We start from the raw sequence: 27,853 nt of genomic DNA on the forward strand, positions 1-27,853 counted from the left end.
CTCTAAGGGAAAATTTTAATTTGTCAGATCACTTGAATTTGATTACGTCAAATATTTGAATTTAATCTAACAGTAAATAACGGTTCATTGAGAAACATAAACAAATCAGAATTAAGACGCATTTTTTTTAGTTAAATAGATTATTTTTATTGCTCTAAACAAACAATGTGCAAATTTGTTCATTAAATATATGTATCATTTTGTAATTTGAAGTTCAAATTTTGAACTTCTTCAAGAACTTTTTCTAAATTCAAGAGCCAAAGATAAATTTCAAGTATTCTGCTATATTTGTTCCGAATCAAAATTCAAAACTATGCTAATGTTGGAATCATGAATCACGTATTTGTTCGATAAATTCTTTAAAATGTTTCCATTTGTTGCTATTGGGTCTAGCAATTAATAACCGGAATTTTACGGCATATGGTGCCATTCACATATGCGTGATCGCACATGTGTGACACATATGTCATTTTAAAGCTTCATTTGACAGCTAACAAAATCAGTATACAAAAGTATTCTATCTTGTGCGCAACATTTTTTTCGAAAAAATGGAAAACTTGCCAAATTGGAGAAAAAAACAGCATTTGCGGGAAGTTTTGTTGGGGCACTTTTTTGCAAAGAAAACTGCTGCGGAAAGTCATCGTTTTCTCGATGAAGTTTATGGTGAATATTCTCTTTCGAAGACCCAGTGTTACGAATGGTTTCAACGCTTCAAAAGTGGCGATTTTGATGTCAAAGACAAAGACCGCCCTGGACAGCCGAAAAAATTTGAAAACAAAGAATTAGGAACATTGCTCGATGAAGACTCATGTCAAACGCAAGAAGAGCTTGCAGAAGCATTAGGAGTCGCCCAAACTACCATTGCATATCGTTTAAAAGATGGACGAAAGCCATAGCTTCCGATGGCCAATACTTTGAATAAAAAATATCTAACCATTTTTTCACAATAAAGCTCTAAAATTTGAAGAAAAAAAATTCCGGTTTTTAATTGCTAGACCCAATATATCCAAGAAAATTATTTCTAGCTCTTTATAGCTAATTTGTAGAACAAAGATTAGTTTTTTAGTTGGGCTTTTCTTGCTGACAGAATGTTCAAACTTCATGCCATCCAATCAAATCCGAAATTTCTATGTACAATCGAAAAGGCACGAACAACTGCTATTCTATGAAAATAAAAAATGTCGTTTCACAAACAATAATAATACAAGTGAATAAAATAAGTACATGAATATATGTATTTTGTTTTGTTTTGAAGGATAAATTAAAATTAGAATGACAGAAAAAATAAACAGATGGCGAATAAATGTAAACAATAATAAGGGACAAAAAGAAAAAAATAATAATAATATTAAAGTAAATCCAAAAAAAAAAAGTTAAGTAAATATTATGTTCACTTAACAAGTGAATGCCTGTGTATCGTGTATCGCTCGTAAGAGCCAAAAAAAACACACACTTAAGTCTCAACGCAGAAGAGAAATTAAGTAGATGATTTTTAGGCATTGTTATACTGTGGTCGACCGCCCAGCTCCAACAAATACCGATCCGGGTGATCTATCCAATCGGCTGACGTTAATTTTACCGTGCGTTGTCGCTCCGCTTCTGTCACCTGCCACTTTTTAATATCCAATTGAATGTCGCGGATTTGACGGTCACCACAACCATACACCTGAAATTGAGAGACAGAGCAAATTAATGGAAAGTTCATTGAAGCCCAACACGCGGTTCAATCGAACTTCAATGAATTCAAGTGAAAACGAAAGCAAATGAAATGTAAATATTTGAGATGAAATGAGTCATTTGAGAGAATAAAATTAAATGAATTGATGAATCATCTTGGGTGAGGAATTGGCAAAGGATTGATGTTTGTCAATTTTTTGGAAATAAATTCCGTCAACTCTCGACATTTCTTTGGTCACTTACCTCAATCGCAAACAGTACGGAAGGTACGCTGCGATATTCAATCTTTTCGAAGTGTTCGTCAACCGAAAGAAGCGGTTTTCTTGGGTCAGGGCCAGCTCGTAAGCCCTTTGGATAGCCTCGAATGCATGTGTTTAAGTACAGCAATTTCGGTCCTTTTTCTAAAATCGAAAACCTGCCAATAAAAACAAACATTTTAATGGAATTCTTCTAGGTTGAATATTATTCAATGAAATGTTTTTGGTTCTCATTGAAAAAAATAAAAAAAATAATGAAAAATAACTGAAACTTGTTCCATTATCATATGATTTGTGACGATTTCTATCAAATGTTTTACGGTATTCTACATTTTCCTCAATTTTAGATATATTTTTTCCTCTTCTTTTTCTCTCTTCATTCTTCATACCATTTTTATCTTCATTTTATCTTTTTGCTCTATTTTCGACTAAGCCATTTCATGATAGATTTTAACGTTATCTTTCTCGCTCATTAATTTGCCTACTACCGGTTTTCTATTCTCGATATTTATATTTATTTCTCTCTGAGTTTTATCACATGGAATGATATGTGTGACGGCATATTTTCACACGGAACTTCGTTCCCAGTGCATCGAGCACTTGCTATATATAGAGCGAACGTATCCGAATATTAGAAAACACACGTTATTACATGTAGCCAGTGCTCGGCGCACTGGGAACGAAGTTCCGTGTAAAAAAATGCCGTCACACGTATCATTCCATATAATGGAACTCAGAGAGTTCACCGTCTACTCATAAATAGCCTGGTTCATTAGACACCACTTACTTTGGTAATAACTGAATAATATGACAATCATCTGTTCCGGTGTATAAATGTGTTTCGCGCCACTCGGACGGTGAGGCTAAGCAGAAAATTTCATCAGTTTCTGAATGGAGTAGAACGAGTGTGGGTCCTTTATAGCCAATAACATGATGCAGAAATCGATTTGAACCGACACCATGTTGCTGTGAATCATACAACAGTGACCAGTGTGTTGGAATTGTGGACATTAAATGCGGTATGGGTGATGCGGCGGCTGCATCAATAGCTGGTATCGTAGCATCGGGATTATCTAATTTACCGCTTGGTTGTGGTGTGATTGGTGCCTTACGCTCTTGAACTCGAGTAAAAACGTTTGGTAGTGCGGCCGCCAACAGCCACGATTGAGATAATGGCATCAATTTGCCAAGACCGCCCGTGCTGGGCAATGTGTTTCCGGTAATGATTTCGGGTGTGCCACGTTCGCAAGCCGCCTCATTAAGTTTTCGTAGCTCCTTATTGAGCGCCAACAACAGTGGATTCACTTCATTTGTTGCACCCGTTACAGAGCTTTGTGATGTGGTGGCCACCTTTTCCGCCTCTTCAATAGTTCGATACACCGTTGTCAGTGTATGCACGCAGAATCGATGCAACGGCATTATTAAATTCGGTAAATTCTTCTCCAGCCACCGGCACACAAAACCAACGCTCAGCGTATCTTTTGTGAAGAAACATGACTGTGTGACCGAGGTAATCGTACGCTTTATCTACGAAAAAAAAAACAAATGAGAGCAAATTGAAAGAAAGCATTAGATTCAGCCCAAGCCTAAGATAGCAAAACAATTTGACCGAAATTTTTGTTTTGTCATTTTGATTTGTTTTTTTCTGTGGGTTTTCAATTTACATGTGGGCAAATCGTGTCTGCCGAAATGGTTGTGACATCCGCTTTTCCGGCTGACGCTATATAATTGGCGACACCGATTCGGAAACAAATGAGCAGCAAATCAGTCAGACCATTGGTATTAACCAATAGCAATTCTTCATCGCTCAATGGCTGTTGCTGTCCACCGGCATTCTCCTTGGACGCCGTGGCCGCATTTAGGCTGCCGTTGGCAAAAAACATTTTCACATAATGCTCATGAATGAGGGCATCATCCAGAACGCTCAAATACATTTCGCATTGCTGTCGAAATGCAGTCACACCAAGATGCTTCGTTTTTGCTTTGGCCAATTTGTGCATTTTACGGAAAATTCGCTCACCCAAATCTGGATACTTTGGAAATACATATTTCTGTGACGAAAAGAAAACAAAATCGAATCAGTTTTGTTGCTTAGAATCAGTTTCATTATACAAAAAGCAGGAAAAATGCATATTTTTTTTCAATAGAAACACACGAAATCGTCGCAAAATCATATCAAATTTAATTTCAACTCAAACAGTTTCAAGTGTTTCCATCGAAATGATTTCGTTAAAATACGCACCACAAAAATCTCTTGTGCAATCCCATTGACGCCACATTCGTGTTGCGTTTTCTGATGTAAAATCTACAACGAATCGAAAGAAGAAAAGAAAAATGGATTTAATGACCAATCACTTACGCATTTAAAAATGAGCAATCGCTTAATTTGTCTTAAAAATTGTGCGATCGAATAGTTACTTTGGACAGTTTTTCTAATGGGAAAAATAATGAGTAATTTTTTTCGTTGATATCGCTGCCGGACGCCGTGCGTGACATTCCATCGCGCGGTGTATTGGTTGCATATTTTTCGTGCAAACTCGACGTTGTACCTAAAATAAATTCAACGAAATGGAAACCGTTTAGTAAACAACGCATGTCGTTTTGTTTAAGCAAGAAAAAAAACTGATTGCATAAAAACGGTGATAGCACAACCGAACCAAAAAAAAAACACGACGATTACGATGAAACCAATGCAAATCCCATTCGGAAATGGTGATTGGAAAGCGTTAATTGGTGTGACTTACTTGTAGATGCTTTGCGATTGATTGAGGCAATATTTGGATGGGATTTATGCCGTTGATTGCCGTGTTTATATTGGCCGTTACCCATTTTGTCGTGTGTTTGTGGTATGAATGTGTGGCGTTCCAAAGATATCTGCAGCACGAGAGCGGTGTGTCTCACTTCTCTTCGGTTTTCTGCTAACGATTGGATCTCTTTCTAATTTCACATGCAGCCAGTCATTCAAACGTGTGAAGTTTACGTCTTGATTGTGTTTTTTATATATATGGATATGAGGCGAACGTTGTATGTGTCAGCGTATGTCCTTCAATATTTTCAAACAGATTCACAGACGACGACGACGACAACGATGACGATGATGATTATTATGATAAAAAGTAACGTTGTTGTGATTTTTTTTTACTGCGGTCTCTTTTATGCGGTGCAGTGCACAGATAACACACTAGCCTAATGGATGTATAAGGAGAAAACAGAAGAAGAAAAACGATTGTTGATCAAAACCAAAATAAAACCAAAGCACAAACAATCAATTGGTTTGTGCCGAACCGAAGCACAGAGAAGAAAAAAATCGTTGACATTTCGCCTGTCATGCGGAGTAAATTAATTGATGCTTAAGTAACACACTGCGAACAAAAAAAAAATGACGACAACGAAGAACAACAAAAACAACAGCACCGTTCACACACTCACAATTTGGTTGTTAATACGCAAAACTGATCGAATCTATATCAATTTCATTGAGATCACATGTGATCATATACATACTTGCCTTGATTTTTTATTTTCTGCTCTCGCTCGCGTATTTGTTTTGTGTCTTTTGAGCCGCCTCTCTATCACGTTCTACCTCTCTTGCTCTACATCAACCGTCGATCCGTTTAACTTTCGTTGTTGGTTCTTGTCTCTCACGCAAAATGCACACACCAAAAATGATATTTGATACACGCAAGAAAAAAGAGCGCCTTTTTTATTAGTGCCAAAAAAGACAATGTCTCAAGTACTGTTTTTGTTTTCTCTCTCTCTCTCTCTCTCTCTCTCTCTCTCTCTCTCTCTCTCTCTTCGATTGTTGCTAAGGCTATTGAATTAGGCTCTGAATTGCAATAAAACTCTTGAAACAATCACAACGTGTCGAGCGATAAATGTTTTTTCGTGAAATGTAGGTGCAAAAATGGAAATTTTTCGTTTCGATTAAAATCCGGCACAATAAAACCAAAAAGACAAAAATTCAATTGTCCCAATGCATTCACTCGCTTGCTTGCTTCTTCAAAACAACAACAACTTCACGGTCGGCATTTATTTTTCTCCTGTGCGGCAACGAACAAAAAAAAATCTGGTCTCAAAACAGCTCGTGATAATCGTATTTATAGAATAAAATATTTTGCAACGACATTTTCTGTCGAATTCTCTAGTGTTTTTCCCTGATTATATTACTACGCGCGCACTCGCTGTTAAATCTCTTGTTTTTATTTTTGGTTTGGAAATGCGTTTGTCAAAAGTTTGTTATTATTATTGTTTTTTTTTTTCGTGTGTGTCAACCAACCCTGGTTGCGGTTTGGTTTTTACGATATAAAGTTTGTTCCGCGGTAAAAAGTGCACTTGGATTGAAAGAGTTTTCTCTTTTTTTCTTCTCTCTGTGTCGTCTTAACGCCCTTCCGATCGATCTCACGTCGTACACAATTGACGACTCATTTTCACAATCGCTCTTTCCCTTCTGTGACCCTTCTCAAATTGTTATACCAATTTTACTGTTTTCATTTGCTAATTTACTAGGTTTTTTTGTTTTTCATTTGATTTCGCCCAAGTGACGAGTCTTTTCACACACACAATTTCACTCTATACCGACGATATGAATGTCATGTTGGAACCAGTATCACGACAACTGAAGTGAAGATAGAAAAAAAACGACGAAGAAATATGACAGCACACAAGAAGAGTGTTTGAAAGCAAACCGAGTAAAATAATGAAAAAAAAGAATTACTGTATTCACTACGTAGTTTCTGCTCATTAATCAGTTGATTTTGAGAGTGTGAGCATTGAGCAATTGTCTGTATGTCGTAAAAATTTATATTATGAGCAATTGTACAACGAAACAGCAATGCACGAACAACAACAACAAAAACCATGTATATCGTTTTAAATTTTTTTTATTTCGGTAGTTCGGTCGCTCAGTTTTTTTCCCTTCTGTTTCTTCTTCTTATTATTATTTTCTGTGCAATGCGTTTATATGTAGTACGGAAAATACCAATGTGTACTGTATAGCAATTTTTTTTTTATTATATCAAGTACAATACGAACACACGAATGATGTTAATGAATATTGAACGAACGAAGCGAAGAACAAAAAAAAATCACAATAATAACAACACACTCGATCCGAATGAAAATGACACTCGAAACGACCAGAGGCTGATTGCATTGCCCTCTGTTTGTGCCGATTGAAAACATAGCCCCATTGTGTGTACAACGCAACGGTTGCGGTTCATAATTCTTCATCGATCTCTCTGTATGTGTTTGAATGAACGTCAAAACAAACTCCACTGATTCTGACATATACGAATTACCGTGCCCAAATCATAACGAAAACAGAGGGCTGCGTCTACACGAACCATTTTTAGAACATGCACTAGAATTTTAAATTCCACCGGGCAAACTGTTTCAGTTTTGAAAATTGAATGGATTTCAGAAAATCTGGACAAATTTCTCTGAGAGGATGATGAATGAAAAAAAAAACAATTTCAAGAAAGATGAAAATTCAAAGGGAATATTTTCGAGTCTCAAAATGTTTTAATCATCGAATTATCAATGGGTTTTTCGACTTTGATTTTTCATTTTTAATTAAATTTAAACATTGAAATCTCCATCGATTTTTAACGTTGGGCTAAATTTTAGTACTGCTCATTATCCGCATAATCATCCACTGCATTCGGTTGGGCATTTGAAGAAGGCACACAAAAAGAGCGATTTCTTCGTCCATAAAAAAAAACCATGATCATTTGGCAATCATATCGAAAATTAATGAATTTGCGGAATGAAAAAATAAGCGAGAATAAAACATCGGGATGATGAAATAAAACGAAAAACGATTATGCAGCCGTGCCCATAAAATTGTCAGTTTGAGATGATGGATGATGGGAAAAATGCGTTTATATGCATGGCGCTGACTCCTACACTGTCTCTTTCTCTTAGCTATCCGCTTTACCAGTTTTCGGTGAGCGTTCGAGTTGTTGGGTAGAGTGTTGCCGTTCGTGAATGTATATATGCACCTAGCCATACCATGGCAAATCGGTGATTATAGCGTAAGGCCGTTAAGCCACAAAGCATAAAGAATGCGATTTAAGACATTCTATCGGTTTCGGTGATTGTGTGTGTGTGTGTACGTATAGTTTGTGCGCATACAAGCAAGCATAAATACAACATACATTTAAATCCTCGATTCGATTTCTCATCCTCAGAGGCATACACAGCGTATACACATCACCGCACAGGCACACGGTGCAGATAGAGAATGTGCAGAGACTGACTGAGTCGCATCTGTTTTGCTGAGTCAAATGTTATATGTATGATGACATATGTAAGCATTTCAGCAAGTAATATTCATGTTTCCCCTTGGGATTTGTTTTGGCCATTATGTTCTCTATTGAAACTTTTATCAATTGATTCAATCATCGAGCGCATCGATCAAAAATGCTCCGCATTCGACTTGGGACGAAGTTAGTCTCTGGTTGGAAAAGAGAAGGAAACAAAAATCATGGACAGCGCCATTTGGTATGGCCAACGAAGAAGGTGCCAAAAAGTACACAGAGCAGAAGAAAAGAGTTTCTTTAATTTCGGAATGTGAATGTTTCTTCTTTTTTCTCTCGCTTTGCTCGTTCGCTTCACTCACTCGGTAGATTCGATGGTTCAGGTTCGATATCCGAGCTGTTTGTGAATGAGCGCGTTAGGTGTATGAGTGTGTGCAGAATGAACACGAAGAGCGCACGCATAACATTTTACTTGTCTAGAGTCAATGCATCGTTTGCTTATTTCAATCATCATCAACAACAACAACAACAACAGCAGCAGCACAAATACAACCAACTGCGGCACATACGCCCGTATCCATGTGCACACACCGAGGTGAACGTACAGCCAGTGTATGCGTGCGTATGTGTATCGGTGTGTGTATATTAGATATAGATGGGCCTCCGAAGAAGAAAAAAAACACGCACGAATACACTGTTGCCGTTGTTCGGTGCGCGCTCCTGCTGCTGCTATTTTGACTGCTTCTATGTCCAATGTACACACACACACATGCATACACAGCCGCATGAAATGAATGCTAACCAAATGACGTCTGTGTGTGTATTGGGTTGTCGAGGCGAGCAAAGAGAAAGAAAAATAATATACCATTCCCAAATATATTTCCAATTTTAAAATGGCCGCCATCGTATAGTCGATGTACAACACACATCAGCAGTAAGTGTCCATTTTCAAAACAGGCAACATTCATAGTCGTCGACTCTGCAATACACACAGGCCTGCAAGAGACGTTCTTTCTGTTTCAGTTTATTTTATATTTTTCCTATTTCTATATCTACACTTTTGTGTTGTTTTGTTCGACAAAGTTTGTAAATTAAATCAAGATGGCACAATATTGTGCCATCCAAATCAATTGAAAACGGTGCAGTTTGTGCATAAAGTTTTGTGAAAAATAAAGAAAAAGAAAAAGAAAATCCAAGTGAGAAAAAAAAAGTTTATCAGAAAAAAAAGAGAAGAAATTTCGAATCGAACACTATTTATGTGATATGTGAATGAAGACAAGAGAGCAGTGAATCTATACACAAGAGTACATAGTGAGCATAGCGCAGTGAGGAGGAATAAAAAAAAAGTATAAAGAACGAATCAGTAGAAGTTGGTTGAAAAAGAAGAAGAAACAATCTTTGTGTATTGAAAATGGAACATTATAAATAGTTTTTGAAAGCAGCATAAAGTAAGTGATGTGCATAAATCTGACCAAAATTTAATCAATTTACATACACACACAGTTCATATATTGATTCGGTACGAAGTTATGGGCTAAAATTGTGATCGAGTATCTATATCAAATTTTCTTCTATCAAGTCTGTTCTTCAAGTTGAAGTAAATGAAAGCGAAGAAATGAATACATTGAGAGTCTCAATTTGAGACGAGAGAGAGAAAAAAAAACAACGAATACAAGTAACAACATTCGAGTGACTATGTTCGACGGCCACAAAACAATCCAAATGGAAAAGAAATCTTTTTTTTTTCTTGTCTTCTTTTCTCCATTTTCAATGAAGTAGGAAAAAAAAACCTGCAAATTCGTAATGAATTGAATTTTCTAGTTTGTGCTTGATTTGTTTTTATTTTTATTGCTGGTCAAAACAAATGTATTTATGGCAGAATACAAGATAGAAACAAATCGAAGATATAAAAAAAAGTCCACAGTGTGTTTTAGCATATCGATTTAGTGGTGCTGTTGTTGTTGTTTTTTTTTTTCGATTTATTTGTATTTATTTGTGGATGGTCTTTTGTGCTTTCTATTCGTCGATGCGATACGAATCGGCTGAGTGAAGAGAATTTTTTTATTTGTTCGTTCGGTCTTCGGTATGTCATGAAAAATTGCGAAAAATAGAGCGATTGAAAGAAGGAAAGAAAGAGAGTGAGTGAGAGAGTGAACGAAAGATAGAGAGAGAGAGAGAGAGAGAGAGAGAGAGAGAATGTGTGTATATGTTAATGCAATGCTAAGAAGCCATATCGATTGAAATCGTGCGCTGATTTATATTGCCTTGGATTTATTTGCATCAATGAAATATGAAATTGTAATCATTCATTGTTTGATTTATATACAACACCATCGTTGCCGTCATCATCATCGTCGTCGTCGTCGTCGCAGTTGTTTGCCATCGTCGACATCGTCGTTGTCGGTCGTATGAATACAATAGCCCGAATGGCTTCACTAGCCCGTGTGTACTATACATATCACGTAAGTCAGTGCAATTTGAGAGTAACACAAAAAAAGGGGGCCGAAGGTTTTTCCCGTTTAACTTGAGGTTTTTCACTCACTCAAAAACTCTCCGCTGCTTTAAGCCAATGCTTCAATCTGCATATCATTTCCGAGGAAGAGAGAGAGACAGAGTGGGTGAGTGTAGAATAGAATGAGCGAGAGTGAGAGAGAGAGAGATGGAGTTCATTTAAATCACCCAGTGTGTGTATGGCGAATTTGGTGTGGAATTTCGGAAAAATAAAACGCCATCCTCGATTGATTGAGACACAACAGAATATTGAGGAGTTGTTCTGCGTACGTATGCAGTGCGATTATTTGCTAAGGTACCGTTTGCATGTTTAATTCATCACCATCATCAATCCCAGTATTTTAGAATTCATCAGCAAAAGATACAGACACAATAAAAACCAAAAACAAGTAGACACAAATCCAAGAAAAAAAAAACAATCATTTTGGAATCGGTTCATCGCATTGGGTTCAAGTACTTTGTCGAGTGCGACTTTATAAACGACGTTCACCACATTTATGTAGACAATTTTTGTTTTTTGTTTCTTTACATTTTTCTTCTATTTGCTGTTTGAGTTGTTTTCATCTCTTGTTTGACCTGAGTGAAAGAGATCGCAACGTAAACAGAATGGAAAGAAAGAGAAAAAAAAAACGGTTACGGAACCCAAATAGAAGACAACGACAGATGAAGAGAGCGAAAAAAAAAGAGACAAACTAACAAAGATACAAAATAAGCATGAAAACCAAATATTTAATCAATGGAGCAGCAAAACCGAGAGACGCGATTGAAAAGTTTGCAAAAGATCATATTTGAAAGAATTGCAAAGCGAAGCGAAAAAAAAACTCACAACCAGCAACAAACGACACACACACGCACACACACACAACATTATTTGATTTAGTCATCTGGAAGAGTTGTCACGGAATGGGGCGTGCGCGAACCCGCTCTCGCAACTGAAGAGTTACAAAATCAAATTAAGCGAAAGAAAAAGACAACAAAAACAATCAAAACAACATTTTGAGCGCGCGCGACTCGCTTGAAACTGGCTAACGAATCAAGTTGACAAATAAGCCAATATTGATGCACTCATTGGTTTCAATCTCGGGGCATCTCGGTTTCGATGCTGCACCGAGTTTATAACATTCTTAGCGTTTCAACAAAAATATGCAATTGATTTGTGCAACACACATAGCATACACTCAGCAGCAACAGCAACAGCAGCGGCAGCAGCAGTAACAGCACTACCGAGTCGAACCATGTAGAAAGGCAAAATTGATACATACGAAGAGCAATGGCTGTTTTATGCAGCGAGAGCTCTATGCATTCGAATCTCATTCGGTTTCAATTGTTGGTGCTGCTGTTGCTGTTGCTATTATGCTGCTAGAGGCCTGAATGTGTTGCAATCCATTCGGTTGAATTTCATTAACGATCGATTAATGTGAATCAACGTAACTATTAAAATAATAGGCTATTATGAATGCGATTTGAAGCAAAGTGAATGATCGAAGAGACATGCATATCTTCATAGGCGGTATTGGAAGACGAACGTTCTCTTTTAACGCTGCCGCCACCACCGCCGCCGCCGCCACTGATGCGTTTATTGTTTCTTCCATTTCATTCTCGTTTTGGTTTTTTTCTTTTCGTTTTGTTTCAATCGTGTCGCTTTTTTCTCTCTCTCTCTCTCCCTTTTTTATAAATTTTATTTCAATTCTCATCGATTGTAAAAGGAATTCACTGTTTGTGCGTTGTTGATTTTTTAATGAATATGTGCGATGATTGTATACATTAGAAAATGTTTCCATCTTCTATTCCCAATTCCTTTGTTTTTTTTTTTGTTTTTGTTCATGTTATTCGTTCTCGTTGCTGATGCAGTTGTAGTTGTTGTTGCTGTTAGCCCGTTTTTTTCCTTTAGCTGCATTCGCCATTCGGATTTGCTTGTTCAGCAGGCATTCGTTCGATCGTGCATTCGTACCTCGATTCGTATTATGGTTGAGATTTTGGAGGCTTTCTGAATAAACCACCTCCGATTCACACACACACAGCGCAGAAAAGAACAGTGCAAACACGGGTGAGCGGAGCAACAGAGACGGAGCGAGAGAGAGAGAAGCGAACAAGAATGTACGAATTGAAATGGGCCGTGTTGTACATTGCACATCGCTACAAGCACATAATCTTCGATAATTGCATACATGATTATCGCAGCGTTTTAACATTAAAATGCATGAATTGTTCGCCTGTTTTAAGATCTTACAATAAACGAATGCAAAGCGAGAAGAATAAAAACCCGACACAGCAGAAAAATTGAAGTAGAAAAGAAGAGAAGAGGGACAAAAATAAAACCAACACGCTGTTTACATTTTTCTGGTACTATTTTGCGGGCGTCGCAATCACACTTTCGGAAATATATAGACATATTTTCTTTATGGTTTCGAATGTGCGTGTAAATAAAACAACCCGATCCCCAGACGTGGCATAAACAAATTTTTTCTATTTTTCAAAAACATATTTTTGTTTATTTCGAGTGGATATGAAAACTCCAAAAGGAAAAAAATGTGTGTGTGTGTTTGTATGTTTGTGTACACACTCTCGACAAACCCAAAACGAATTGAATGCAAGCAAATGACTTCTTCGAGTGAGAGAACGGTATTGGAATGGTCGAAAGCACGCGGAGCGAACAGAGCACGGACCGAACCAACCGAATGAAATGGAGAGAGAAGGAAGAAAAAAAACACGACTTAACTAAACAAATAACACATCATCCGAAACCATAGAAAATATAATTTTTCAATAATCTATCCAAACGCATATCCACTTTATGGCTTATTTGGCCATATCCTTCAACATACGCTTCATACCGTATGTACACATCGAATGCGAGTCTTCTTTAGTCTCTCTCTCTCTCTCTCTTGTTTCTGCTTGCACAACATGCCGTGAGGAGATTGTGTTACGCAGTCGGTTTTTCAAGAAAGAGAGAGAGAGAGAGAGAGAGAGAGAGTGCGACCAAGAAAAATTCCAACGAAAAAAAATAAAATGAAAAAAAGCAACACACAACAGCACACGAAATAACACACACGTTAAAATAAAATGAAAATATATCCAAAACCATTGAAAAAAAGAGCACCACCGAAAAACAAAATACCTCCATTTGTATGTTTTACGCTCGTTTCATCGGTCTACGTTCTTCATACAAATTTTTTTTTTCTCTCCATCTCTTGGTGTGTTTTTCGGCGCTGTGTGTATCGTTGTCGTTGCTGCTCTTGCTGCTGTTGTCGTCGTTGCTGTTGTCGATGCTGGTGTGTATATATATATATTGCATTTGGCCTACTCCCTTTTCCGAAGCACTTAACGCAATGTATTAACATACATGAGCGTTTCATAGATAAAACACAGCATAAGAAAGTCTCTCGCACTCTCTCATCAAGTCCCCGCAGAAAGGAAAAGAAAACGAAATAGAAAAAAAAGAAGAAAATAAAATAAAATGAAAAAAAAAACGAAGAAGAAACGAATCGTCTAAGACGGAATATAACAACACCGAACACACGAAGGAAAATTCGATAAAAATGTATGTGCTGTGTGTATGTTATTTCGGTCGGTCGGTTGGTTGGTTGTTGTTGGTTTTTTTTTCTCTATCAGATTTTCCTTGGGTGAATCTGCGTGACACTGTTTGCGCTGACTGCGGTGGTGGTGTGGTGCGATTCTGTCACTTTGCTTTAACTTTTGCTTTATTCATTCTTTTCCTCTGCGCCTTTTTCATTTCGTTTTTCCATCGAATATATCGAAAAATTTATTCAAAGAAAAGAGTAAATTGTAATTTATTGCGCTTCATTTTTCTTTCTTCCTTCTCATCGCCATCGTCGTCATCATCATCCATCGGTTTGTTATTATTGACGGTGTTCTCTCTTGCACTCACTCACTCTCTCCAGCGCGCGCGCTGCGCGCTAAGTCGATAATTTTTCATTCGTTCTATTCACGGAAGATTTTCGAACGATGAGGGTAGGAAATGGTTTTTATTTTCAGCAAGAGCGCAAGAGAAATCGCAAAAGCGCAATCATTGACACCACATCATAAAACATGGTTGCAAGGGAAAAACCACGCAATTTTTACCCTGACCGTTTTTCTTTCTTAATTAAACGACCGTCGTCGACAACGACGACGACGACGACGACGACGAGGTTCGGTTTTCTTCTTCCCCCGCTCGCGTTCCAACAAACGAACCGTCATTTCTCTTTGGTTTCTCATTTGGGTGTTCGGGCCAACGTATGTGAGTGTGTTGTTGCTGTTGTTTTTATTTTATTTTATTTTTTCTTCCTCGCTTCTCTTATTTTTACCACGGGACATATGCATAATTTAACATACCATGAGAAGTTCAGGAAATGAGTCTATGAATAGCCATGCATCGAAATAATGCGTGCACATAAATTGTATGCGAGCGGGCAGCAGCAGCAGCAGCCGCGCGCGCGAGAGAGAGAGTGAGTGAGTGTAGGATATGTCAGGCCATTGCCCATTCCCAAACTAATCAACATGAATGGCTTTCCTTTCGGAATGAGAGTGAGAGAAAAACGGCCATAAAAATGCCCTGAACAACAACAACAATGGCAACAACAACGACAACAACAGAAAATACATAACAATAACACAAGCAATAAGCAAAAGGAAAAATAAACTAGATGACAATAATAATAATAACGAATTTGTTGACGAGTTCGACATATAAAAGGCGCGCTCTCGCTCATCATCGGTTCTTGTGAAGCGAGCCCAATATACACACAAAATTTTCATAAAGTGAAAGAAACGAAAATGAAAATGAAGAAGAAGAAGAAGAAGAAAGAATGAAGAGAAAAAAAACACGAGAAGAATGACAACGAATTCGACAACTTCCCAAATTGAACCAAGAATGGTCAAATATTCATCATCACAATCATAAGCAACAAAATGAACACGGTTAATCACCCAATTCATTCGTAAAATGTATGCAACGACAAAAATTCTCTCTCTTTCTCTCTGTGTTCGATGCGCGCTCGCCCGACTTTGCCCGCTCCCATCGCGTAATACAAAGCAGCCGCGCACTCCGATCCGCGCTCACTCGCTCTCAATCACATAAAACACATCTATCTCAATATATATATATTTATATCGGCAATATCTGTCGATTGCAGAGACAGAGACAGCGAATACATTGGATATTAGGCAATTCAGAGAAGAAAAAGAAGAAGAAGAAGAAAACACGCTTCGATAACCATTCAAAACGAAACATAGAAAAATTAATCAAAATATTGTGTGTGTTGAATTAATAAGAAATTGGACAGCGAAAAAAGAAAACAAATCAATAAAAACTCCAGAGAATGGCTGTTGCGTTTTTTTGTTGTTGTTGTCGCTGTTGTTGTTTATGATTCCTCTCTTGCTATACATCGATGTGTTGTATATTGATTTGGATGAGAGTCGACATCTCTCATCGACATTCAGCTCTGCATCATCATCTTCTTTTTCTTCAATAAATTTTTTTTTCTCTCTTTTCGGCGCAACAACACACAAAGCAATAAACAGAGGGGAAAAAAAGGCCAAAAGAAGAATCAAAATTATTAAAAAGAATATTTATATATGTTTAATCCGCTGATTATTATAATTCGATACTTTTTCCTCGTGTCGCTCTTCATTCTGCGCTTTTGAAAATGAAGAAAGAATCAATCATCTACATTTATTATATCAATGATGTTTTTTTTCTCGGTCTGTTCATTTGTGTCTCTTTTTCATCTCTTCCACTGATTCCGCTTCTTCTACACGTTTTTATTGCTGCCGTTACTGCTGCCGCTGCCAAACATTAGGAGAGTCTTGTACAAATGGTTTTTTTTTTTGCCTACACACCGTCCGTAGAAAATGAACTAACGAGCTAATGAACGACAAAAAAACACACACACACAAACACTCTTTGGCAGCACTCGGCATTAAGAGAACAAACAACGGCAGCAACGGCAGCGACAGAAAAAACGTGAAATAGTGAGCAACGCATGAACAAAAAAAGTACATACGACAGAGAAGAAAAAAAAATCAACATTATAAAGCAACGCCGAGAAGAATGAGCATTGAATCTCTGTTCACCTCTTGCTATAGCTAAGCATAGCATATATGCATACACACAAACACTCACTGGCCCAACTGATCGATGAGGAATTGAAAATCGATGCACCGATTGAATATATATGTGTAGTATTCCATTCTTTCTCTTGTTTGTCTTTCAGTGCATTATTGCAATGCCGATATGCGTTAGGTTTCATTGAAAATCGGCTGCGAGTGAGTGTGTGTGTGTGTGTGTGTGTGCCTTTTTTGTTTTATCTCTGAGCTCGGCTTTGCTCAGTTCGTTTTGGACATAAATATGTAGCTATCGGCGGTGAAAAACCGAAATTCATCGATTTTCAATCCAGTTTTCAATGTATGCATTTGGAGATGATTCGAGGCCGAGGATGTGTTTTTTTTTTCTTTTTTCGTTCTGTTGTTCGTTTTTGTATGGCAAAAAGAAGAAGAAGAAGAAGAAGGCTCGAGAGTTGGAAAAGAATGAAAATGTGTGTTGCCATTCACTCGTACTGCGGCTGCCAGTGCCTCTTCCAAATGACCATTCTCGTTCGTTCGTTCGTTCGTTCGCTCTCTCTATCTCTCCGTCTTTCTTCTATGCTTTGATTCTATGTTTCCTCTTTTCTCCTCTTTCTCGATCGCTTTTTGTTCTTTCTCATTCTCAGTAGGTTTTTTTTCCCATTTTTATTCTCTTTTTCACTTTTTTTTTCGTCCGTTCGGGTGTTTTTTTTCTCTCCCTTCATTCGTTCAATACTTCTCGTTGAAGTTTTGTGTATTATGCACTTTTCGACGCATGTATTGTGAATACATACGCGCGGGCTGATGACGATGGCGATGGCACTGACGAACACATGCGAATCCCGCACACACTTGGAAAACTGATTTCTACCAATTCCATTCGCTCTGCACTATGGCTTTGGCATGCTTGGTGCGTTTTTTCTTTTCTTCATTCTTCATCCTTTTCGTAGTGCACACATCTCCGGTGCTATGCCGTTTGGATTCTCTCTCTCTCTCTCTCTCTCTCTCTCTCTCTCTCTCTCTGTCGGTGTGCTGCGCCGTTTCCTACAATGTACTCACCGAAAGAGCAAGAGATAATTTTTTTATTGTGTTTTATGCGCTCTTTAGAAAATCTTATCTTTTCTGGCTGCTGCTTCTTCTTCTTCATTCCTCTCCGTTCGGATCGGTCTTCATATCTCTCTTTTTGTTGTTGTTGTTGTTGTCCTCCTTCTCCTCTTCCTTTTTTCCAAATCGTACATTTATCTATATATGCCGAGCAAACGGCTGGCTGTATTGTAGCCCGAACTGCTGAAAGCATTTGTGTTTTGGTTTATTGTTGGTGTTGCAGCCGTTCTTCGGTTCTCTGCATGTTTCTCTCGTTTTTCGTATATTTATTTCTGTGTTTTACTCGAAAATTCACTTCTATTGCTAATTTGTTTGGTATGTGAAACTCATCCGCTTCTCTCAATGTTATATATATGCACTGTTTTTTTTCTGCTGCTGCTGCTGCTTCTTCTTCGTTCACTCCGTTGTTGTCTTTTTTCGAAATTTCATTCTGATTCGAGCTCTTTTCTCTTCCTTTATCTTAGTTCGTTTTTGCTTTTTGGTCTTTTCTTTTTGTTCCAAATGCAACGAGAATTCTGTATGAACACACACACACACACACATAGACCATCAATCGTGCGCACCATATGAGAGCGAGAGATGCATGGACAAGGCTATCAGGAAACAAAAACATAAAATTCCTTTCAATTCGATTATTTATTTAATGGCATGTCCCATAGATTTCGGTGCAGTTTTTCAGAACTGAAAAAAAAAAAAATACTCAAACAGACAACCCGAGAAGAGAGAGAGAGAGAGAAAGAGAGAGAGATAGAGATAGAGAGAGAGGAAGGAAAAAAACAACAACACATTTTTCCTGACAAAAACACACATGTACATATCTATATATCCGAAAGGGCAGACCAAAAACCAAATGAAGGAAGAAAAAAATTGTTTACATTGTATTATGGCCAATTATCGGGTCGCAGTGTGCATGCCATTTGTCCCTGTGTTAATCCATTTGCATGCACCGAACAGCGTGAACAGAATGAACCGAACCGAACCGAACCGAACAGAAAAAAAATAGTGCAATTAACCGAAAAATGACGAACAACAATAGGAGAGAGTGTGTGTTGCGTTTATTTCTTCTCGGTACATATGTGTGTCTGTTTGTCTGTCATGTTTGTATGTTGAAGGCCGACATTGGCCATATATCGCTTAATGTTCCGATTTCCAAACAATGCCATTATTTTGTTTGCCTTTTCCAAAAAAACAAAATACACCAGAACTACGACACATTCATCAATTTGAAACAGTCAATTGAAAGCATTTATCCTCGAACAACTCATTTTGCCAATTCATAATGTGTATGCATGTTTTGTATCGTCGTCGTCGTCATCATCATCATCATAGTCGTTGTCGACCGATTTGTTTCTCGTGAATTTATTATGATTATATATTTCATATGTCAGGTCTTGCATACAAAATTAACGAAGAGAGAAATGAAGAAAAAAGCGGCGCATACACACATTGAATTGAAAAATAGGATTTAATATTTCTTTAAAAACCAGTAATTTGATTGTTGTTATTGTTCACATGCGCGCAATAACACCGCACGCCCCCCCTTTCACGAAATACACAAAATTCAAAATGACATTTTAATTGAGCATACGGATTCATGACGATTTTGTGTTTTTTCTAAATTATAATTCAAGTTGTGCGTTTTTTTTCTCTCTCTCTCTCTCTCTCTCTCTTCACTCCATTCTTTCGTTTTGGTTCACTCTCTTTCTCTCTCTCTCTCTCTCTCTCTCTCTCTCTCTCTATCTCTGTTGCTCACTATCATGTGCGCTCCGTTGTCTCATTCGGTTCGTGTATTCGTCAATTATTTGTCGTGTTGCTTTTTGGATTGACATAATTTTTCAGTCGAAGTGGTTGCAGCCGAAGCTTCGACAGCAGAACACGGATCAACCATAATATTCAATTTGAATGCGAAACCAAACCAATTTTATAATTTATAATTTAGATGTACGGTTTTCTCGGTTCCGCTATTGTTAGTTGTAGCGAGCGCGGGGGCATCGACAGTCAAATGCATTGTGTGCGCTCTGCGCTCAAATTCGTCGTTGTCGGTGGATGCCTTTTGTTGTTGGTTGGTTTTTTTTTTTTCGCGTGTCAATTTTATGGTTGGAATTTCTTTTTTGTTCGTTCTGTTTGTTTGTTATTTGGTTTTTTCGGACACGGCAAAAGATCTTTTCGTTATTAACGCTTGAATGCGTCAAGGGTATGAGTGTATTATTTCTCACTCATCCCATTTTTGAAATTTCAATTCGATTTGAATTTTCAATCCATTGCACGCCACACTAAATTGCACGATCTCTCTTCTCGACGCGGTGTTGTTGTTTTTGTTTTTTTCCTCTTTTCTGTTCTCATCGTCGGGTGGTTTTGTTGCTTCAGTTTTTTTTTCTTTCGTTAGCGAATGTGAATGAATTTAATTGATTTGAAATTCACATGCTGAGCGCCTGTATGTGAGTATGCGCCAATTGAATGGGGGGCGGCGTTGACGGCGGCGGTGACGGCGGTGATGGTGGTAGCGAGAACAATTTCAATTCAGCAGCAAGCAACAGCCAATTGGATTTGGATTTTTGATTGCTCCTTTTCAGTCGACTCGTACACTCGTCGTGTATCGACTGTGCTTTCCTTTTCAATTGCATGTGTGTGTGAGTGTATCTGATTTCGCGTTTTTTCCCTTAAATTGTATTCAAAACATTTTTCCTGCTTCGCGAATTGAATTTGATTGAATAATGAGAGTTTTTACTAGTTGTGATCGATGGTTGTCATCTCCTTCTCACGAAAGATGAGAAGCGACAATAAGAAATCCGTCTCATTTTCGGAGTATTACCAAGGAAATGGCTCAGCAGGCCTGAGAAGAATGAAAGAAGTACGAGAACGGAGAGTGAGAGAAAAAAAAAGCATACCGATCGTCGTCATCGTCGTCGTCGTCGTAGTTGTCGAAAGACGAAAGAGAAAAAAAAACCATCGTTGAAATGAATAATAAATGCTAATGGTATTGCTCTTCGCCTGGATTTGGTAATGCGGCATTCAGATTAAAAGGTCGCTCAAAATGTTCGATAAAAATTTGTCGGTTTGTTATTTTATGACCGTTATCTCGACGTGATACCAAAATGCGTGGTTCGATATATATTATCATCGACAAGCACATTTTTCTCTCTCTTCATTTCGTTTTTTTTTTTTTTCATCTTCACCATTTTTGCCCATATTTTATCGTTCTGAATCGTGTGTTTTGAAAACAAACTACCATTTTTATGATAATATCACAGTTTCTAATTTTATCTTTTTCTCTGTTTTTTTTTTGTCTTTTCCTTCTCAACAACTACAGAAAAAAAATTGCAGAGGTGCAAAATGCAAATGGTCGTATGGATTGATTGCCGCACAAAAAGCGACCGCATTTCGATTGAACATTTGTGAATTAGAGTGGAAACCGATTTGTTTGAAACGAAAATAGGCAGTAGAAAAAAAAAACCGACTGATTTCAAATGAAAGACTTTCTGTGTGGTGTGGACAAAGAAATAACAACCGAAGAATAGAAGATAGATGAGCACCAACAACGCAGACACAAACACACACAAAAAAATGAATGATAACGTAACAATGCGACGACAATGAGTTTAGTTGAATTAATCGGGGAAAAAAACGTTCGAGAAAATAAATTGCATCTCTTTTTTTTTGCTCTCTGTGTTTGTGAGTTTTTGTGTGGTGAATTAAACAGAAAATAATTTGCGAGCGCATCTGAAATTGAAAGAGAGCAGGCTCATCTCCGGGTTGTGGGAAACCGACCGACTCTGCAGGTGCAGCTCATTAGTGCGCGTTTCGACACCATTTTAGCCAAGCCAAGCGAGAGAGCTTCACAATCTCGCATTCACACTCAAAAGAAACGCCGGTCCGAAAGAAGTCGAGAAAACGGGAGAAAAAAAAAGTAGTCGAAAATTCGCGGTTTCATCAAGTGTAACAGTGTATATCAATAAAAAAGAAAACACAATTTAAATAAAGAAAAGAAGAAGAAGAAGAAAAAAGAACGACGACAACAAATTCTTGGTCGATGCGCTCATTTTCCCCAGAGAGTAGCATTCATCGTCATCGAAATTGTGGATAACCGTGTTTTTAGCTCGGCAAGTGGCTGCCACAGCCATTTGTGAGTGGATATATTTGCCATCATTTCAACTATGAAATCCGCCTCGAAAATGTCAAGCCTTCATAATGAACCCAGCTACGACCTCATACACACCGATTGCCATCACACAGCAACAGCAACTACAGCAACAACCACACATCATCGATCGATGAACCAACGATATGATGTACAAACAACAACAGCGACAACAACAAAAACACATTCAATTTCAACTGCCAAACAGCCAAAATGCGCTTCACATGACAAATCGGTTGTCAAACGCGGTCGTACATTAGATAAATCATCAGATTTTTTGCGATGGCACAAAACGAAATTGAAAGCATGCGGCAACGATGGAGGTGGCTACAGCAGCAACAGCAACAGCAGCATCAACCATCGGCAGCGCCACTGGCAATGGATGCAATCATCGTACTACATTCTCGTGATAACTATTGTTCTATTCGCATCACTGAGTGAGCTATTCATATGTGTGGCACATGCTAACGACATAATACGGGCCAGCGATGTAGATGATAAGAGCAACAACCAAAAATATTCGGATTTGGGCATTACAACCGATCCATTGGCAGCGGCACGTGATGGTGGTGCATCGATTGCATCGGGAGGCGGCGTCGGCAGCGGCAGCGGCAGCACCAGTCGAAATAATCCAGGCCAATTATACAATTTGGATCGAATCGGCAGCAATTTGGAATTGAACCTTGCTGCGGTTTTCAATAAAGTTGCCTACGGCACCACAACCAAACGAAGCATTTCCGACAACGTATTCGTTCCGACACTAACCACCGTTCCAACGCCACAATTAACCACGTTCCGGTAATTTTCCAAACTCTCTTAATAACATCCAAAATCAGCAACAAAAACAACAACAGGAAAAAACTTCTGTTACTTGTTTTAATCACTGTTTCCAACCAGAGAGATTTCTCTTCCATTTATTGGTCATTTTGGTTTATGGTTTCTGTGTGTTTTTCTCTCTCTCCCTCTCTCTCTCTCTTCTTTTTATTTTGTTCCTGCCCCTTCTGATCGACGAATCGAAATAGGTATCGTGAAAAAGAAAAGGAATTCGATCCAAAGCAACAAGCGCATCATCAGTATCAGCAGCATTTATCATATCAAAAGCATTCGAATTTCAATAATAAATACTCACTCGATTTGGAGCATGACCATGCATTACCGACATCAGCACCGAATGCGGATATTTTGAAGAGCAACAGCAATCCAACATATCCGAATCCAAATCGACATCATAACCATGGCCATCGAGCTCATTTGAATTCAACACCAGCACCAGCAGGTTAGATACATTTTTATCCATAATTTATGACCATTTTAGACGGTAAGCGACAGACGAACACACTCAGGAAAATAAAACGAAAGACAGAAAGAAAAAAAAGAGACAATGAACAAAGTAGACAGGCAATAATAATATCGTATAATCATTAAAAAAAAAGTTCCAAATGAGAACAATCATCGATAATAATAGTTCGACTTTGAGACATTTTACACCCCATTCATAAAGAGTATATCATTAAATGTGTCATGACATTACGTGTCATCTCTCTTACGTATACAGGTCATAATTTACTGAACAAAGGTCAGGCGACCATACCAATGTTTGCGGCCGAGTTACCATCGTATTCGCCGCCAGCTCGTTCATTTTTAACACCACGCGTGCCACCAGAATATCCACAAAATCCGTTTGCCGAGCAGCCAACGCTGCGCGGTACAAACAGTGAAAGTGGTATTAGTTCTGGTTTCAATATCAATCGACGTCCGATTCCACCACCAAGTCTTATGCCTGGACATGAGAAAATCCCGTTGCGACCACCAGATCTTATACCTCCACCACCCAGTAATAATAATAATAATAACAATAACAATAATAATAATAATAATATTGCGAACGAGCCGAAAAATAAACCTCCCGTTACCGGTGAGCATACTTTTACATTATTTCTTACCCATTTTTTTCGTTGCTTCGATAATCTTTTCGATTATTCATCTGGCGATGATGCGCTTATATGTGAAATTGATGACATTTTTTGTGTGCTTTTTCTTTTTTCTCTCTCTCTGTCTCTTTCAACAATTTTATTCGCGTTATTTTAGACATGGATCGAAAGAAGGTATTAAATACACCGGCTCAGAAACTCAATCAAAATCGAATCAATTTGAATCAAGCGCCAGTAAACACAACGACTGATATAGCTAACAAAAGTGGTGGCCTTCATTTTCCGAGCATATTTCGCATTCTCTCAGGTACAAACGGTTTAAATAGCGATTTACCCGATATTCTATTGAAAACCGTAACGGCTCATCCAACGGAAGTGCAATCCGAGATGCCCACCCATGAAAGTGGACTGGATAAAAATGGTTCAAACGATGATGGTGGCGTCGATAAGGCATCAAATGACAATGATAACGATGGTGATTTTTCGCATAATGATGACAATACCGATGAAAATACCAGTCCCGAAGAGGATTTCGATTCGACCACATTCAATGGCGAAGAGCCAAAAATGCAACCGAAAATCAAACAGGGAACCACGACTACAGGACAGAAGGGCCCAAGCACAAAGAAAACCAATGTCATCACCGAAAGTCCAATGCACCAAAGCGATATGGTGTATTCAACGCAAATCATACAAAATTTAGCGGCCACCAATCCAAATGAGAATGGTAATAAAAAGGTGAAACAAACGACAACAACGGTGCTGGGCAATAGCAAAATTACAAATGAACGATCCACATTGACCACGTGGACGGTGGCATGGAATATTCATGTGTATTTATCGGCCATTCTGTTCACCATTTTGGCGGTGTATTCAATTTTCAAAATGATTTTCTACGATAAACTGACGCATCTAGTGAATCAAAGCTACTTCATTACATTGCATCTGCTATTGATAATCATTTGTTTGGCGCGCATATTTTTCCTATGCTACGACGCATACAATATCCATTTGAGTTTTCATTTATTCATTTCGGAGTTGTTGCTCAATTTGCCCGCCACCTTTTTGACCATTTCATTTTCGGTGTTGATTTTATTTTTGCTATTGCGCAGCCTAAATCACAAGAATAATCGATACTCAGCCTTGATGCGACCATTGACTGTTGTCGTTGGCAGTTCGGTTCATGTATTCCTCTGCGTAACACTGCACTATGTCGAAAGCTATGGCCAGCAGCAACGTAATCAACAGATTCAACAGCAGTTGCTACGCAATACCGAAGGATATCGTGGCAATCAGAATTATGTGTATCAACCACCCCCACGCGTTCTATCGCTCATCTGTCAACTCATTTACATATTCATTTGCCTCAGTCTGGGAATATTCTACCTCTACATTTACAAGGTGTTGAAGCGTGTACTCCAAAAGAAATCACAAAATTATATTCATGGCTATCAAAATTTATCGTATGCCATTCACATCACCATTGCCACAGCGTTGTTGTTCATTCTATTGGCCGCATTGCAAATCTATGGTGCCATCAGTATATCGACCACACGGCCGATAATGTCATCTCTATCGGACAACGATTGGCTACAATGGGGTTATCAATTTTCGTTGCGTTTAATTGAAATTGCGATAATTGCATTGCTGTCGTGGGTGACCGGCCTGAAGACGGGCACCGCAAAGGTGATGCAACGTGACAAAGTCATGGAACAACACAACGTATCCGGTTTTGCACTGTTCCCATGCACATCGTCCTCTAGTCAAGAGCATTTCGAAACCGATTATCCGGCCATTTGTAATGCAAACACCAATCTGCATTCGTACACATTGCGAACGGGAAAACCCATTTACGACGATACATTCGCATTGAATTCGCTCGGTATGGAAAATCCGGTGCCAATGGTTGGCGGTAATCCACAAATACAACAGCATCATCATCATCATCATCCGCATATGAATACAATGGGCAAAGTTAATCAATATCCGAAAAATGGTCAAGAATATCAAGTGCAATCGAATATGAACGGACCAGCACCACCACCGTTGCCGAGCGGCAATGAATCCGGTATTTATGAGGGGCAAATGGGCACACTGTCCAAGCAAACAAATCGAACGACACCAACGTATCCGGATCCACGTGGTGCTGATCATTTAAATGACAGCGGCACCATACCAGACCATTATGAAAATCCCAACTTTGAACTACATTCCAATTCGAACAGCAACTATCGCAAGCAACAAGCGTACATGGATAATTGCTATACCGAACCCATTAACGCCGAAATGATGTACAATTCCAAAGATGCGCCCAGCAGTTATGATTTCCAGAATTTCGAGCGTCCAAATTATGCTGATCGAAATTTGATGCAGCCGGGCAGCAGTGCCACGGAATTCCGTGCATCGAAGAATCTCAAAGCATTGGTAAAAAGTAACAGCGGCAACTATGACCCACAGAATCAACAACTCAAACAGAATAATTTAAGCGTGGGCGGTGGTGGTGGTGGCAAAGTATCACATTATCCACCAACTCACAGCTACAATTCGTTCGATCGACGGGGACAACGGAAAAGCGGTAAGTTTAAATCATTTCCGATGTTTGACGACTTTTTTCTGTCATTTCATTCTGACTTCCGATTTCGAGGTTTTTTTCTCGTTAATTTTTTTTTTTTTTTTTGTAAATTGAATTGATCTCACAATTTTCGACCACATCCATTAACAAATTCCCCTGCACATTACACATCCACACTTCATTTAGGTACACGAACATTGAATGCAGTGCGTTCGTCACAACAGTATCAGCACGATTATCACCAGAATAATAACAGTAATAATATGTGGCATCGAACATCGGCTGGCCGATCATCAAACAATTCGGCCAAAGATCAGCGTCATCAAACGACACGTAGTAATAATTTTTTAGCCACCGCGCCCAATGATAATAACATCAATAATGTGGACATGGATGGCATGGCCAATGATTTTGATACGGTGAGTAATGCGAGTAGCGGTGATGGTGGTGGTGTTCGTGCCCTAAACTACAATCCAGATATGGTACTGTTTAAGGCCGGTCAACGTAACAGTGACCATTCAAATGGTGATGCAAATGCACAGAACAGTGCAAGCAGCGGTGATTCATCGACATCGATGCTGGTTGCCGAACATGGATTTGTACGCTTCCGACCGATGGAGAATCTACAGCAGCACCAGCAACAGCAGCTGCAACAACAACAACAACAACAACAAAAAGATAAGAAAGAATCAAATAGTGATAACAACAATAAAAATAGTCCAGCCATTATGCAACGGCATCACAAACGATCATTAACAAATTCGTAGTGTTTAGGGAGCAAAGACGAAGTATAAACATTTAAAATATATATACATACACACACAGAGAGAGAAAACAGATAAATAACGATGAACAACTACAACAGACAAAAAAAAACAAGAAAACGTATGAAAGTCATACAAGTAAAAAAAAAAGATATGGAAATTAAATTACTATTACAATTATTATAATTATGGTAATTATTGTATACAATTTGACGAGAAAGAAAGACAAGAACAGAAACAGAAAAAAAAAATCACATGCAAATGAAAAGAAGAAACAGAAACGGAACAAATTATTATGAACAGGAATGCGAAGAAAAAAAAAATTGGAAAATCTGATGCAAAAAAAAAATTATTATATGAAATATAAAAACGAGAACGAAGCGAACAGAGTGAATGGAAAAAAATTATCTCTATATAACAAGATTGCAACGCTAAAAAATGAATTGCGGAGAAAAGCGAAAAATGGTTGAAAATGACTACAACATAGATATTTATCACGTAAGGGAATTTAAATGAAGTGACATACAGTACACACTCACTCATATACACATATTCTGACAAAAAAAGCGTGTATCCGCC

At 38.3% G+C, this 27,853-nt stretch overlaps 3 protein-coding genes across 5 annotated transcripts in view; 2 read left to right on the forward strand and 1 right to left on the reverse strand.

The window, feature by feature from the left end:
• Nucleotides 1-27,853, forward strand: part of LOC129574893 (cysteine--tRNA ligase, cytoplasmic) — a 349,418-nt gene that overhangs the window by 249,850 nt on the left and 71,715 nt on the right. The window lies entirely within an intron of this gene.
• LOC129574895 (uncharacterized) lies at nt 1,213-7,089 on the reverse strand. Of its 3 annotated transcripts, none has more exons than XM_055457519.1 (9): nt 6,649-7,089; nt 5,443-6,549; nt 4,679-5,120; nt 4,353-4,483; nt 4,177-4,239; nt 3,599-3,985; nt 2,722-3,461; nt 1,921-2,092; nt 1,213-1,666 (listed from the first exon to the last, which is right to left on the reverse strand). In XM_055457519.1, exons 3-9 carry the CDS (start codon nt 4,761-4,763, stop codon nt 1,493-1,495), a joined length of 1,752 nt encoding a protein of 583 aa, XP_055313494.1. In that variant the 5' UTR covers nt 4,764-5,120; nt 5,443-6,549; nt 6,649-7,089; the 3' UTR covers nt 1,213-1,492. The 3 variants fall into 3 exon arrangements, with proteins under 3 accessions (XP_055313494.1, XP_055313495.1, XP_055313496.1); XM_055457520.1 differs by having other exon boundaries at nt 6,966-7,023; XM_055457521.1 differs by having other exon boundaries at nt 5,439-6,549; nt 6,649-7,020.
• Nucleotides 7,214-27,395, forward strand: LOC129574887 (uncharacterized). The gene is made up of 6 exons (XM_055457487.1): nt 7,214-9,639; nt 21,180-22,805; nt 23,030-23,283; nt 23,563-23,922; nt 24,096-26,513; nt 26,697-27,395. Exons 2-6 carry the CDS (start codon nt 22,024-22,026, stop codon nt 27,275-27,277), a joined length of 4,395 nt encoding a protein of 1,464 aa, XP_055313462.1. The 5' UTR covers nt 7,214-9,639; nt 21,180-22,023; the 3' UTR covers nt 27,278-27,395.

This window comes from Sitodiplosis mosellana, unplaced genomic scaffold (genome assembly GCF_009176505.1).
Source record: "Sitodiplosis mosellana isolate CC-2019 unplaced genomic scaffold, AAFC_SMos_1.0 Smas_scaffold_6165, whole genome shotgun sequence".
Taxonomy (NCBI): domain Eukaryota; kingdom Metazoa; phylum Arthropoda; class Insecta; order Diptera; family Cecidomyiidae; genus Sitodiplosis; species Sitodiplosis mosellana.

Coding starts and splice junctions, on each gene's coding strand:
- LOC129574887 (XM_055457487.1), top strand. CDS start 22,024: ATGAAATCCGCCTCGAAAATGTCAAGCCTTCATAATGAACCCAGCTAC. Junction 23,284..23,562: donor TTCAACACCAGCACCAGCAG/GTTAGATACATT, acceptor TTACGTATACAG/GTCATAATTTACTGAACAAA. Junction 26,514..26,696: donor ACGGGGACAACGGAAAAGCG/GTAAGTTTAAAT, acceptor CACTTCATTTAG/GTACACGAACATTGAATGCA.
- LOC129574895 (XM_055457519.1), bottom strand. CDS start 4,763: ATGGGTAACGGCCAATATAAACACGGCAATCAACGGCATAAATCCCAT. Junction 4,484..4,678: donor CAATCGCAAAGCATCTACAA/GTAAGTCACACC, acceptor AATTTATTTTAG/GTACAACGTCGAGTTTGCAC. Junction 3,462..3,598: donor CAGACACGATTTGCCCACAT/GTAAATTGAAAA, acceptor TTTTTTTCGTAG/ATAAAGCGTACGATTACCTC.